At 37.6% G+C, this 13,915-nt stretch overlaps 1 protein-coding gene across 1 annotated transcript; it reads left to right on the top strand.

The window, feature by feature from the left end:
* The first annotated feature begins 1,041 nt into the window (after window positions 1–1,041).
* Window positions 1,042–7,330, top strand: LOC125220477. Its single transcript, XM_048122649.1, has 14 exons — window positions 1,042–1,173; window positions 1,233–1,317; window positions 1,423–1,462; window positions 1,548–1,796; window positions 2,089–2,188; window positions 2,292–2,366; window positions 2,446–2,544; window positions 2,691–2,807; window positions 2,887–3,002; window positions 3,104–3,203; window positions 3,286–3,623; window positions 3,907–5,623; window positions 6,318–6,455; window positions 6,530–7,330. Exons 1-14 carry the CDS (start codon window positions 1,042–1,044, stop codon window positions 7,328–7,330), a joined length of 4,107 nt encoding a protein of 1,368 aa, XP_047978606.1.
* The last annotated feature ends 6,585 nt before the right edge of the window (window positions 7,331–13,915 follow it).

Below are 13,915 nucleotides of genomic sequence, written 5' to 3'. Positions count from 1 at the left end.
TTCTCAAATTACAATAGCAAAGAAAAATATGATCCAGTCACTAATGTGCATGAAAATTATGATCCAGTCATTAAACTCGTCTAAGATTTATATACTTGTACTCATTCACGAAAATATGGAGTATTTTATATTTTCATACTATAAAATAAAAAAGTCCACAAATAATGTGCATGTTGATTAAATTACGATAGCGAAGAAAAATATGATTTAACTACTAAACTCTGTAAAAAACGTATACTTGTACTCATCCAAAAACATATTTTATATTTTAATATGTATTAAAGGTCCAAAAATAACGTACATATTGATTCAACCATCTAAAATCACAATAACAAATAATTGAATCAGTGGAATGTGGGACCTACTTACTATTTATGGTAAAAATAAAGTGTGACTCTTAATTGGGGACGGACCGAAATGAAAAAGTGTGACTCTTAATTGGGGACGAAGGGAGCATTATATAGGAGTACTACTCACCTTGGATTTAGTTCAAAACAATCCTTAGTTTTTCTTGTAGCGATAACATATAAATATAATATATTAAAACTCATATTTTATGAATATATATTTTGTTGTGCAATGATAGAAAAATTAGTAGAATATAAATTATATTATAGTATATTGATTAATGGTAGAAAAATTAGTAAAATACATATTAATATATTGATTAATAGAGATAAGTATAATAAATTAATGAAGTGCGAGATATATTTATTTAAAAAATAGAAAAATATAAACGAGATATAAAATCTTTAATTGAATACCAAACAAAATTTGGAAAAATAAAGATATTTTATTGCACTTGTATATATTTTGGTTCCTTTCATTATTAATATTTCATAATGATGGTGACAGATCCTTGAACGTTGGAATTCAGTTTCCTATTTTCAGTTAGATCACTGAATTCCGCAGGAAATGCTCCCATGTTCTTCAGCAACCAAAAGAGCTAGCAATGCACTTGCTCATCATCACTTCCAATCTCTTTCTCTCTAAGTAGACGCATGTATCAGCAATGACTCAGTAGATCAACCAGAGAATACAATGATGCGGTTAAGGGCGTTCCGCCCGACCAGCGAGAAGATCAGGAAGATCGAGTTGCACCCAACACACCCGTGGCTTGTCACGGCCGATGATGACGATCACGTCTCCGTCTGGAATTGGGACCACCGCCAGGTTTATTTCTCATGCTTTTTTTTTATTTCTCATCATTATTACTTATATGTCACTGGTAGGTGATCTATGAGCTGAGGGCCGGTGGCGTGGACTACAGTCGTTTGGTTGGAGCCAAATTGGAAAAGCTGGCCGAAGGCGAGTCAGGTATGGCCAAGGCTTTCAATTCAATTCAAACTTTATATGTATTGCAAAGATCATCTATTTTCTAAGCTGGATTTGATGCGACGTCGTTCTATCTCTACACTTCAGAGCCTAGAGGCAAGCGTGCAGAAGCTTTACGGGGTGGGAGGTATTATTTGATATCTAAATTACAATGCCTTCATGGAATATATTGTCTGTTTGCTAAGTTGAACATAATTCCATATTGTTTGTAGTGTTAAACAAGTTAGCTTTTACGATGATGATGTAATTTACTGGAAGTTGTGGCAAAATCGCGCTGCTGCATCTGAAACTCCGGTAGCTGTCAACAACGACTCTCCACCTTTCAGTTCCCCTGCCCCGTCAACGAAAGGGAGGCATTTTCTTGTAGTATGTTGTGAGAATAAAGCTGTGTTTCTGGATTTGGTGACAATGCGCGGCCGTGATGTACCTAAGCAGGAGTTGGATAATAAATATCTTCTATGGCAAGTCTCGAATCTATCTACACCATGTGTCCTTATCATTTTTATCTTGGTTCACGGCATGTATGCATATCAAACTTAAAAGAAAATGTGCATTTCTTTCCTATAATCTGTATCATAAATTGCTTTGTTGTTTTTGAAATTCCTCAAGTAGTCAAGTGTCACCGCCAGTGATAACAAGAATTTCCAAATTGTCAATTTAGAAGCTTGTTTAATTTTGTTTTCCTATTTGAAAAATAACTGAGAGTTGATTATCAATGAAAGACCACATTTTTTATCAAATAATTTTTTACAGTATGGAATTCCTTCCTAGATCAATTTCCAATGACGGTCCTTATGTAGCCTTTGGTGGGCCAGATGGAGTGATTAGAGTTCTTTCATTGTTAACTTGGAAGGTTTGTCCATATAAATCTTACTTTTTTCTTATGAAATTACTCCTTCTGTGAGAGTAAAAGTGAAGATTAGTAAAACTGTATTAGGTTCATGGTTTCGCTGCAGCTTGCTCGAAGATATACAGGAGGTCATAAGGGACCAGTTTCTTGTTTGATGACTTTCATGGCTACATCTAGCCAGGTTGTTCAAGAGTTGCAACATTTTAAAGCTATTTTGGTTATTTATTTGTATATCACACTCTTATGTGCTTTTGAACCAGGGTCTCTTAGTTTCTGGTGGTACCGATGGATCGCTTGTCCTATGGAATGCAGACTGTCGTCAAGATTTAAGGGAACTTGTACCTAAGCTAAGTGTAAAGGTAACTATCATCATAATCCCAAATCTTTTTCTTCTTTCCATACTTGTTTTCCTTAGTATTATACAGCATGAAGATAAAGATTTGTTGCTTCATGCTACATTGACAATTGATACTAAAGGAATTTAGCCTTGTTATGCTATTATAAGGCGCATGATGGTGGGGTTGTTGCTATTGAGCTTTCTCGTGTGGCTGGTGCTCCGCCAAACCTCATCACCATTGGTGCTGACAAGACCTTAGCTATTTGGGAAGCATCTTCATTAAAGGTTTAAGTGAATTTTGCACGTCGTTTCATTTAAAAATTACATTCCATAGTCCAACCCAACCCATTCTTCTCATTTCTAGGAAATTCGAAGAACAAAACCTGTCTCAAAATTGGCTTGCCATAGTGTGGCATCATGGTGTCACCCTCGAGCACCAAATTTAGACATCTTGACATGTGTTAAAGATTCACATATATGGTTAGTATACTATTGCCAGCATTGCTCCAAATCCTGAACAATATGTACAATTTTTCAAATCGTCTTAATCGTCTTGGTATTTCACATCAAATAATGGATAGGGCGATCGAGCATCCTACTTATTCAGCCCTGGCAAGACCATTATGTGAACTCTCTTCATTAGCCCCACCTCAGTTGCTTGCATCTCACAAGAAGCTTCGGGTGTGACTTTAAGTTTCCCTAAATTTTCGATGGCTAGAAATTCGATTGCTGCTAACTTGTATGCTTCAAATTTACAATGTAGGTTTATTCTATGGTTGCACACTCTTTACAACCTCATCTTGTTGCTACTGGAACCAATATCGGTGTGTTTGTTTGCGAATTTGATGCCAAATCGCTCCCGCCAGTAGCTCCACTCCCATCGCCACCAGGAAGCCGAGAACATTCAGCAGTCTATGTAGTTGGAAGGGAACTGAAGGTGCTACAGTTTCAGCTGTCTAACAATCCATATCCAGCTACTGGAAGCAATAATTTACTACATGAAAGACAAGAACAACTACATGTGAAGCAATCTAAAAAGAATATCAGTACAACTGTTCCGCATGATTTTTTCTCAATTGTTTCTATCAGTTCTTCGGGGAAGTAAGTATACACATTAATCTTGTAACTCATGGCTTATTTCATCTTGCTTTGTCATATTCTCCAACTTTTCAATGTGCTGTGTGAATGAACTGTGATATATTTTTCCAACTTATTAGTTTAATCATTGTCTTTATTCTTGTTTTTTTTAATAGTTACACACGGTCAATATTTATGCTTTAATTTTGTCAATTTGAATTAACCTAGAAATTCTTTAGCCTACTCATGCTTATTTTTCTCATATATGAAGCTGATGTCATATACTTTTATTTTGTCAATTTTGAAGGTACATGTCAATTGTTTGGCCTGATATTCCCTACTTCTCAGTTTATAAAGTTAGCAACTGGTCGGTTGTTGATTCAGGTAGTGCAAGGTTTTTGGCTTGGGACTCTTGTAGAGATAGGTTTGCGTTGTTGGAATCTGCATTACCAAGAAGGGTGCCTGTAATTTCTAAAGGTGGCTCATCAAAAAAAGCAAAGGAAGCTGCACTTGCTGCGGCACAAGCTGCTGCTTTGGCTGCAGCTACAGCAGCGTCGTCTTCTAGCGTTCAAGTTCGTATATTGCTTGATGACGGAACATCAAACATATTAATGAAGTCAATTGGTAGCCGAGGCGAGCCAGTTACTGGTTTGTATGGGGGCGCTCTACTGGGTATTTCCTATCGGACATGCAGAAGATTTTCTACGTCGACAAATCATTCCATGCCAATGCAAAAAAGTAAATCCGCGTCTTCTTTTAACACCGTGGATGATGGAGAAAGATTATCAGCTGATGCATTGCCTCACAACTTCCAGTTATATAGCTGGGAAACCTTTCAGCCTATTGGTGACCTTTTACCTCAACCAGAATGGACAGCATGGGACCAAACCGTTGAGTATTGTGCTTTCGCCTATCAACAATATATTGTCATATCTTCCCTACGCCCTCAGTTTCGCTACTTGGGAGACGTGGCAATTCCATTTGCTACTGGGGCTATTTGGCATAGGAGACAGTTATTTGTTGCCACCCCAACCACAGTTGAGTGTGTCTTTGTGGACGCTGGAATTTCTCCTATTGACTTAGAAACTAGAAGAAAGAAGGAGGAGATGAGGGCTAAAGAGGCACAAGACAGGGCTGTTGCTGAACATGGAGACTTGGCATTAATAACAGTAGATAGTCAACAGGTGATGCCACAAGAAAGGACAACACTGAGACCTCCTATGTTACAAGTTGTCAGACTAGCTTCTTTTCAGCATACCCCTTCGATACCCCCTTTCTTAACGTTGCCTAAACGTGCTGATAATCATACATTTGATCCGACAGAAACGGAAGTTAAAAAAGTTAATGAGGTTGCTGTTGGTGGTGGTGGTGTTGCAGTGTCTAATACTAGATTTCCCGCAGAACAAAAACGGCCAGTTGGACCTATTGTTGTTGCAGGGGTCAAAGATGGTGCCCTTTGGCTGATTGACAGGTATATGTGTGTTCATGCAATATCACTTAGCCATCCTGGTATCCGTTGTCGATGTCTTGCAGCCCATGGGGACGCTGTTAGTGCAGTAAAATGGGCTAGTAGGCTTGGTAGAGAACATCATGATGATTTAGCACAATTTATGCTTGGCATGGGTTATGCGACGGAAGCACTTCACTTGCCTGGAATATCAAAGAGGTTAGAATTCCATCTGGCCTTGCAGAGTAATGATCTTAAGAGAGCCCTTCAGTGCCTTCTTACTATGAGCAACAGCACAGACATTGGACACAAAGTTCTGGGGTTGGACTTGAATGACATTATGAATTTGTCATCAAAGAAGGAAAATGTCGTGGATGCTGTTCAAGGAGTCGCTAAATTCGCCAAGGAGTTTCTCGACCTAATTGATGCTGCTGATGCTACTGGACAAACTGATATCGCACGTGAGGCTCTCAAGAGACTAGCTGCTGCTGGTTCGGTCAAAGGAGCTCTACAAGGCCATGAGTTGAGAGGTCTTGCTTTATGCCTCGGAAATCATGGGGAGTTAACACGGCTCAGTGTAAGTATATACTACTTTTTATTTGTTTCTCGTTAGATAAATATTATTTTTTTCCCACAAACTTTAAACTTCGCATATAATATCACGCATTTAAATAGTTGTTGAATTTTTCCCACAAGCAACAAAATAGAATTACGTTAAAATGAAATGGGTTATCATATCTGGTTTCTAGGGATTTTGTAATCACGTCACTATCATTTTTCAGTGGTAACCATATCTTATCTTATTGTTGTAATAACAAATAAAATGTAGTCGTCGGATTTTGTCGTTGGTGGAAAAATTAAACAACTACTATTTAAGTTCGTAATATTAGGGGTGCGTTATATTGCTAACTATTTAAATTGCTAACTCTGTTAATTCATCAATACAGTGCATTAAAAATGTCAACACAGTGACATTAAAATGTCAACACATAATGTCACTGTATTGACATTTTTAATGCACTGTATTGATGAGTTAGCAAGTTGGCAACTTTAAAAAGTTAGCAATTGATTACACCCCGTAATATTATATGTCAAGTTCAAAGTTTGTGGGATAAAATAAACTTTTGAAAAGTTTGTGATATTAGGCGTCAATATCCCAATAATTAAATATATTTTGAGATAACCTAATTGAAAGTGTTGTTGTGAGAATTAATATCTCATAAATTATTGTTGTGTTGACAGATTGCACTCTTACATGTTTGTTTTCGCAGAATCTGGTAAGCAGTTTGATATCTATTGGTTCAGGAAGAGAAGCTGCTTTTGCAGCAGCTATTTTGGGGGACAATACTCTCATGGAAAAGGCTTGGCATGACACAGGGATGCTTGCTGAGGCTGTGTTGCATGCTCATGTATCATCTCAATCGCTTACTTTATTTATTCACAATCCTTAATTATAAACCTTACTTTTTTCGTTTTACGTTAGGCTCATGGTCGACCTTCGCTAAGGAGCTTAGTTCAAGAATGGAACAAGAATCTGCAACAGAACCTGGAGCACAAACCACCCACAAAAATGGATGCTGCAGCTGCATTTTTGGCTTCCCTTGAGGAATCCAAGATCACAAGCCTTCAAGACTCTGCAAAGAAACCACCGGTCGAAATTCTGCCACCGGGCATGGCATCTTTATATGGTCCTAATCCTGGTTCAAAGAAGCCCGGTCTTGCCTTGCATACTTTGCAGAAGCAAGTTGGCAACCAACTGCTTCTAGAAGGGCCTACTAAGACACCCCAAAGTGCACCCACTTCTGCTAACCAACTGCTACTACAAGGGCCTACTACCGCTAACCAACTACTACTACAAGGGCCTACTACAACACCACAACTCGCATCTACTTCCTCAGAGCCACTGCCCTCAACTGAATCTGATATTCCAAAGGACTCTATCATGGAGGCTTCCAACGCATCAGACTCACTTGCTGACTCATCTGTCGGTGCACCGACATCTGAACAACCTGATTCTACAAATGCCAAATCGGATGTAGAGCCAGATGCTTCTGTTCCTCCAGTCACCGAGTCAGGTGATCCAAATGCATTAGAATCAGATGGTAACACCATGGAGAATCAAGAACAGACATCATCTACAACAAGTGTTCCAGAACAAACTGAAATAGAATCTATAACAAGTGTTCCACCGGCATCAACAAGTTTTCCGGAACCAACTGATAGTCCAGTTGTCACAAGTGCAAGTTCTCAAGAATTTAAAGACCAAGACCCACATAACTCTTAGACCTACTTTACTTAAGTTGAGAGAAGCTTGGTTGTTAGATGCTTGCATGCATCAAAATTTGAAAATAAATGAACTTGTGCAAATGATGTATGTCTCCTTATTAGAGCATCCACAGTGTCGGCTAGCCGATTCGCGTCGCTAGCCGATCGGCTAGCCGAACCATTGTAGTCAGCCAACGGCGAATCGGTGTAAAAATCGGCGTAGGCTAGACGATTAGAGGGTGTTGGCCGATGCACTGGCCGCCATTGTGGCGTGCCGATCGGCCAGCGCCAATTTTCATTTTTTTTAAATTTTTTTGAAAACCTATATATACGCGATTTAAGTTTCATTTTCGTTTGCACCACTTGTTTTAACGAGTTTTCTCTCTCTCTAAATTTCTGTACAAGAGCAACATCGAGGGATGAGTAACGCGGGTGGTAGTGATGGGGATGCCGAGGAGTACGAACGGCAGATGAACGAGGCTATGGAGGCCTACATGAACCGCGAGATGGAGCGGTACATGCGAAGGGTGGAACAGCAGGCGGTACCTCGCCCTCCACCGGTTGTCCACCGCCGAGCAGTGATTGATCGGGATCACGTAGCTGCACATCAGCGCCTATATGACGACTACTTCGCTCCGGACCCGCGGTTTCCAACAACCATGTTCAGGCGGCATTTTAGAATGCGCAGGGAGTTGTTTATGCGTATCGTTGACGCTTTGGAGCGTCGATATCTTTATTTCCGCTTCAGGCACGATGCGGCTGGCAGACCCGGCCACACCCCTATCCAAAAGTGCACGGCGGCAATCAGGCAGTTGGCCTACGGAGGCGCGACGGACATGTGGGATGAGTACCTCCACATCGGTGAGACGAGTTCTCTGCAATGTCTGAAGTTTTTCTGTCAGGGCGTGATTCAAATTTTCGGTGAGGAGTACCTTCGAAGCCCTACCCCCCAAGATTGTCAGAATCTGATGCAGATGCACGGGGAGCAGCATGGGTTCCCCGGGATGTTAGGCAAGATAGATTGTATGCATTGGGAGTGGAAGAACTGTCCGACTGCCTGGAAGGGGGCCTACACGACCGGCTACAAGTCAAAGAATCCCACGATGATCCTCGAGGCCGTAGCTGATTACCGGCTGTGGATCTGGCATGCGTACTTTGGGGTAGCCGGGTCGAACAACGACCTCAACGTCCTCAACTCGTCGCCCCTTTTCAACGAGAAGTGTCAGGGCATCGGTCCAGCCGTCTCATTTGTGGCCAACGGCAACCGGCATGATATGGGCTACTACTTGGCGGATGGGATATACCCTAGGTGGCCCGTCTTTGTGAAGACGATCAGGCACGCAACGGATGACAAGAAGGCCTACTTTGAGGAACGACAGGAGTCGGCGCGCAAGGACGTGGAGCGCGCATGATAAGGCTAATTTCATGCATCGGTTATATGGTGAAAAGCGTTACATTTTGTTGGGTCTAACACGGTTTATAAGCCAGGTGTGTGACAGAATCGCTAGATCAAGGAGGTGTTGAAGGAAACAATCTAGCGAAGGAATGAAGTAAAAATGAGCAGAATCTAAGGAAAAAGAAGGCGTGAAGGAGGGAGTCAGTAGCTGAGGGCAACAAAGTCTATCTATACCTCGCTGGGCCCCACTCCAACGCCTATAAATAGAGGAGCATGCAACACACAAAAAATCACTTTTTTTTCGCTCACTCTTAGCTCACACACACAACACACACTTGGGAATGGGAGATCTGGGGTAGTTTCGGTTCCGAAGGGGTTTTTCTTTAGAAATTTCAGTCGCAACACCGTCCGCGTGAGGGCGAAGATACAATCTCTTTAATTTTCAGTTTGTTTTGCACTTTTATGGTCGAACTTCACTTTTGGGAGTCGATGCGGTTGTTGATGCTACTGATTATCTATTCACTTCTGTTAGTTTGCGTTTATCTGTGATTTTTCAAGTTGATTTACGTAGATCCTGCTGTTGAGGTTTTATTTTGACAAGTTATATGTCGATCTCTGTTTTTGCTGCTGTGGTACTCGATCTGGGAATTTGATGATAGATCTGTGGTTTGTTGATTGATTGGAGGTTGTTGTTTAAATCTGAAGTTATGAAATGTTTCTTTTGGTTGGAGTTTGTGTCGGACGCTTGGATCCGGAGTGGATTTAGCGTCTGAGGTTGGATCCGAAGTGAGGAGGTTGAGTTGTGCATGGATTTTGAGTTTTCGCTTGCTTTCTGTTTTGCTTCGTCTAGCATCTGTAGATCTGTTTAGTTCTTTGTTATTACTCTTTAAAATGGTTTAGATTCAGTTTGCTCTGTTCTGATTTCGTCCATGTTGTTTGTCTTCTGAGTTTTTACGCAAATTGGTTGAAGAAGATGATGTCGCTGTTAGTTAGTACCAGAGTTAGTTGTTTTGCCAGCTTTTCGTCCGTACTCTGCTTTTTCAGTCATGGTCCCCACAGTCAGTTTGTTTCCCAGGTCTAGGTAATTAGAGTAGTTTCTTAGATCTAGTGATTGTTCGGTTAATTTTCGTGCATGCTTTTGTTGTTTCGCCTAGGTCTAGCTGTTAGCGTAGCAGTTTAAATTCCCAAGTCAAGTTTAGTTTCCTCAACCCAAGAAAAAATGCGTGGCAGCAGCCGACCCCAAAAAAACAAGTCCAAATCCTTGAACATGATTATTACGCATCCATCTCTGTGGGATCGATCCCTACTTCCCTATGCTAGGTTTAGTAAAGTGGTTGAGGGTTTTTGAAAGAGTGCTCTGTGTGTCCGACGACCAGGATTTTCCGACGACCAACGAGTTCCTAGACCGCGTGATCTAGTGGATTTGCTGGACCAAGGGAACCTGTTATATTCTTTCTGTGCGCACAACGTGTTATCGGCCTTTCAACTGGCCTAAATCTGATGTGTCAGGTGGATTTTTAGTGCTGCGACGTGGCAGGGAGAAAGAGTGGCTGGCCTATTTCTATTGTGGATATTGGTGGTTCGTATTTCAACATTGCTATGTTTTTGTTGACAAGTGTTTGTTGAAATCTATACTAATATAAAAGGAGAGTTGTTGATAAATTTACGTGACTGCCACTCTGACACAATATAGGCGGGAAACATCATGAATTTTTTTGCAGTATTTTATTACTATTCTGTTACACAATATATATATTCTATTACATACTCCATGAAAGGAGAGAGACGGTTGTTCCAGCTCCACTTGGCTGTTTCCAATGAGAAGTACCTGAAAAAAAATTCATGAGAATGTTAGTAAAGCATTTAGGAAATAATTTTTGCAATAAATGATTATATATTAGATAAACACTTTTATGAATTGTTTCCTATAAAGAAGGGACAATAAATAATTGAGTTCTAACTATGTTAAACTTAAAATTTTTTATAAATAATTGAGTTCTGACATAAATTCGTTATGTCATATGTAACTGAAGTGATGAAATCTTAGATAAACTACTGAATTTATATGTAACTACTCATTATATTCACATAATATTTGAAAACCCTTTTATACTAATTAGTTTTTTACCTTTTGTATTATCTCCACCTCTTCTTCTTTCTTCTTCATGGTATAGTTATTCAGATTCTCAATCTTGAATCAATTCCTCATCTGTAAACTATAATGTATTTATTAGTATGGAATGGATTTATAGGTGAAATTAAAGATTTTTATGAGTAACTTATACATTATTTAATCATATTCATTTATAATCTATTGAGTTTTAGATTTCATACCTCTATTATTTGTATAGATTGGGTTTCCAAGTCACATGTGGCGGCTACTAATAGTAGGCCGGTGAATCTTTTTATCTAATATTTTATTTGTTACCATAAGTTTAAGTGTGTTTTCTATATTTACAATTTTTAATCTTTATCAGCATTTAACTTATTATTTTTAATCAAGTTATTATTAATCGGTTTTTAGCATTTTTTTTATTGGTTACTTACTTAGTTCCTTTTAAATTAATTTTTGCAACAATTTTTTAAATCATGATTCTAATATAGATTTAGATTGGTGTCTATTACGTTTTGTAAACATCAATCTAATGGAGTACGTATTAATCATAAGTCACTGTGTATTATTTTTCTGAAATATTTATCTTAACTATTGTTTTACAATTTACACATTGAACATGCTTAGTTTTTTTATAATTTATTATCTAATATTCTTTTATTTATTACTCCCTCCGTCCCGGATAATTCATCCCAGTTTTCCATTTCGGTCCGTCCCACATGATTTGTCCCATTTCACTTTTACCATTTTTGACAGTGGACCTCATATTCTACTAACTCATTTCTACTCACATTTTATTATAAAACTAATATAAAAAGGTGGGACCCATTTTCCACTAACTTTTTCAACCCACTTTTCATTACAATTCTTAAAGCCCGTACCTGGTCAAAGTGACCCAAATTATCCGGGACGGAGGGAGTATTCCGTATATGAAAGGTTATTTCTATCATTGTGTTTTTTTGGGGAACATGCATATTTTTCTATTAGTTGTGCTTTGTCATTGTGCTTTTTCACCGCCGATCTGTAATGTTTGTCGCCGTTTGAGATGTGTGAGGATGTGTCGCTGTTTAATGGGCTTATTTGTATTCCTCATTTCGTTTCTTTTGTTACATTTTTTGAATTAAATGTATGGGTTTCATAATTTTATTGTTGTATTTCTATCTTTTTTTTTCTTTTTAAAAATATTTGGGTATTTTGCGTGATGTTTTTATTTAAATGGATCTTCTTAATTTATACTCCAACTTTTAATATTTCAGCTATTAATGATGTAGTCACGGTTTATTTGTATATTTTGTATTTGTATGTTGCTATTAGTTGCATATTTTCTTTTATTTGTATATATTTTATTCTAATGTACACGTATTCTTAGATATAAGCATCATTGTCTTAACTATGTTCTCTATTGTATTTTATTTACCCTATATATCATAATTTTAAACACTATAAAATTATTGGCCCAGTATTCACTTATCTTAAGAGTTTTGTGAAAATTTCATGACTCGTGCACAGCACGAGTGATAATACTTGCTGAATCTAAAATTGATGTGATTTTATTGTTAGATATCACACACTCCTGACAGTAGTCTATTGCACAAATGGATTTATATTCTTGTCCAAGTCGTCCTATGAGAGAGCTATATTTGTTTCCTTCATATACCTAAATACAAAGAGCTAAATATTCTATATAATGTGACACAATCGAAAGGGTTAAAGAAAGATAGTTTAATTCATAAACAAATTTACATAAGATAATGATGTATGGAATTGAAAGGAATGAGTAGAGAGAATAAGAAACAAATGAACAAATAGCAGAAAAATGTTTACAAGAGAACTATCACGAATATTTTATAAATATTATTATAAGAATAAAATTTGTATAATAATTAATACTCCATTTACTATTGCAAATATATGTAACCTAATTATGAATGATTTAACTCTAAAATCAACCATAAATTAAAGCATTGCAAAATAGATATAAAAAAAATATAAAACCTCAATTGGATTAGTGAAGCCCTATTATATTATTTACCATGAAATTATATTAAAATATAAAAAGTTAAAATAAAAACATAGTAGCCTGTGTTACCTGAAAACATGAGTTGCACGAGAAAAGACGTAAATCGGGCATCCAACGTGCTCTTGCACGGTTAGCAATTGTCAAACGTTTGAGGCATTTGTGGTCGAGGACGTGCAACATATTACAAAACATGATTATCGAGGTCAAATGAGTCGACGCTCGTAATTGAAGAGAAGATAATACAACGATGCCTCGAGTTCCTCGATTGTAAGAGAAGCCACAAATCAAGGTGCGCTCATAACCTTCGAACTTATCAAATGCGTCATGAGTTGACACCCGATAAAGATTGCTAGTTGCAGAAATATAGGTACACTTTGGGGCGATGATTATGATTTTATTTCAATCATGTCGTCTTTTATTTCAGTTATGTACTTCTTTTCAATTATTTTAATGAAAATCATTGTTTTATCTTGAAAAAAATGCACGTAATGCACGTGACATACTGTATCGTGGATTGTGAATGTTTATTACAAGGTTTAAAAATAAATGTGAAATGCATAAATACCTCCTAATAATAGCCAATATCTGAAAGATCGCATATAGAACTAATATTGATAGGAACTAATATGCTACATGCCTTATGTAAGCACCATTCGTTAGCATCATGCTCGTTTAATGCACGTTTAACATTATTTTTATTTTATTTTATACATTTAATTTGCTTATAATATTCTCTATAACTTTAAATAAATAATATTAAAATTGTGTATATTACAATTAAATTAAATATGTGAAACAAAATAAACATTGCTGAATTGATGCTAAATAAACAAAATATGTAGTAACACTGGAATATAGTGGCAGATGGACTCAAGTACATTATTATCAGCATTTTGTTCTCATTATTTACATGTTTTACGCCTCATTTGCTGTATAAAAAACACTAGAATATAGTGACAGTTGGACTCTGAGTTGGCTTATTTTGTTGGTTTTATTTATTGGCAATGAAAAATTATGTTGGAAAGAATAAATTCAACAAAAGATTTGGTTTAAGCAAATAACAACTAACACGAGT

The sequence above is a fragment of the Salvia hispanica genome, chromosome 4 (genome assembly GCF_023119035.1).
Source record: "Salvia hispanica cultivar TCC Black 2014 chromosome 4, UniMelb_Shisp_WGS_1.0, whole genome shotgun sequence".
NCBI classification, from domain to species: Eukaryota; Viridiplantae; Streptophyta; class Magnoliopsida; order Lamiales; family Lamiaceae; genus Salvia; species Salvia hispanica.
Note: the sequence above shows the minus strand (reverse complement) of the source record. Positions and strands in the feature narration are given on the sequence as shown.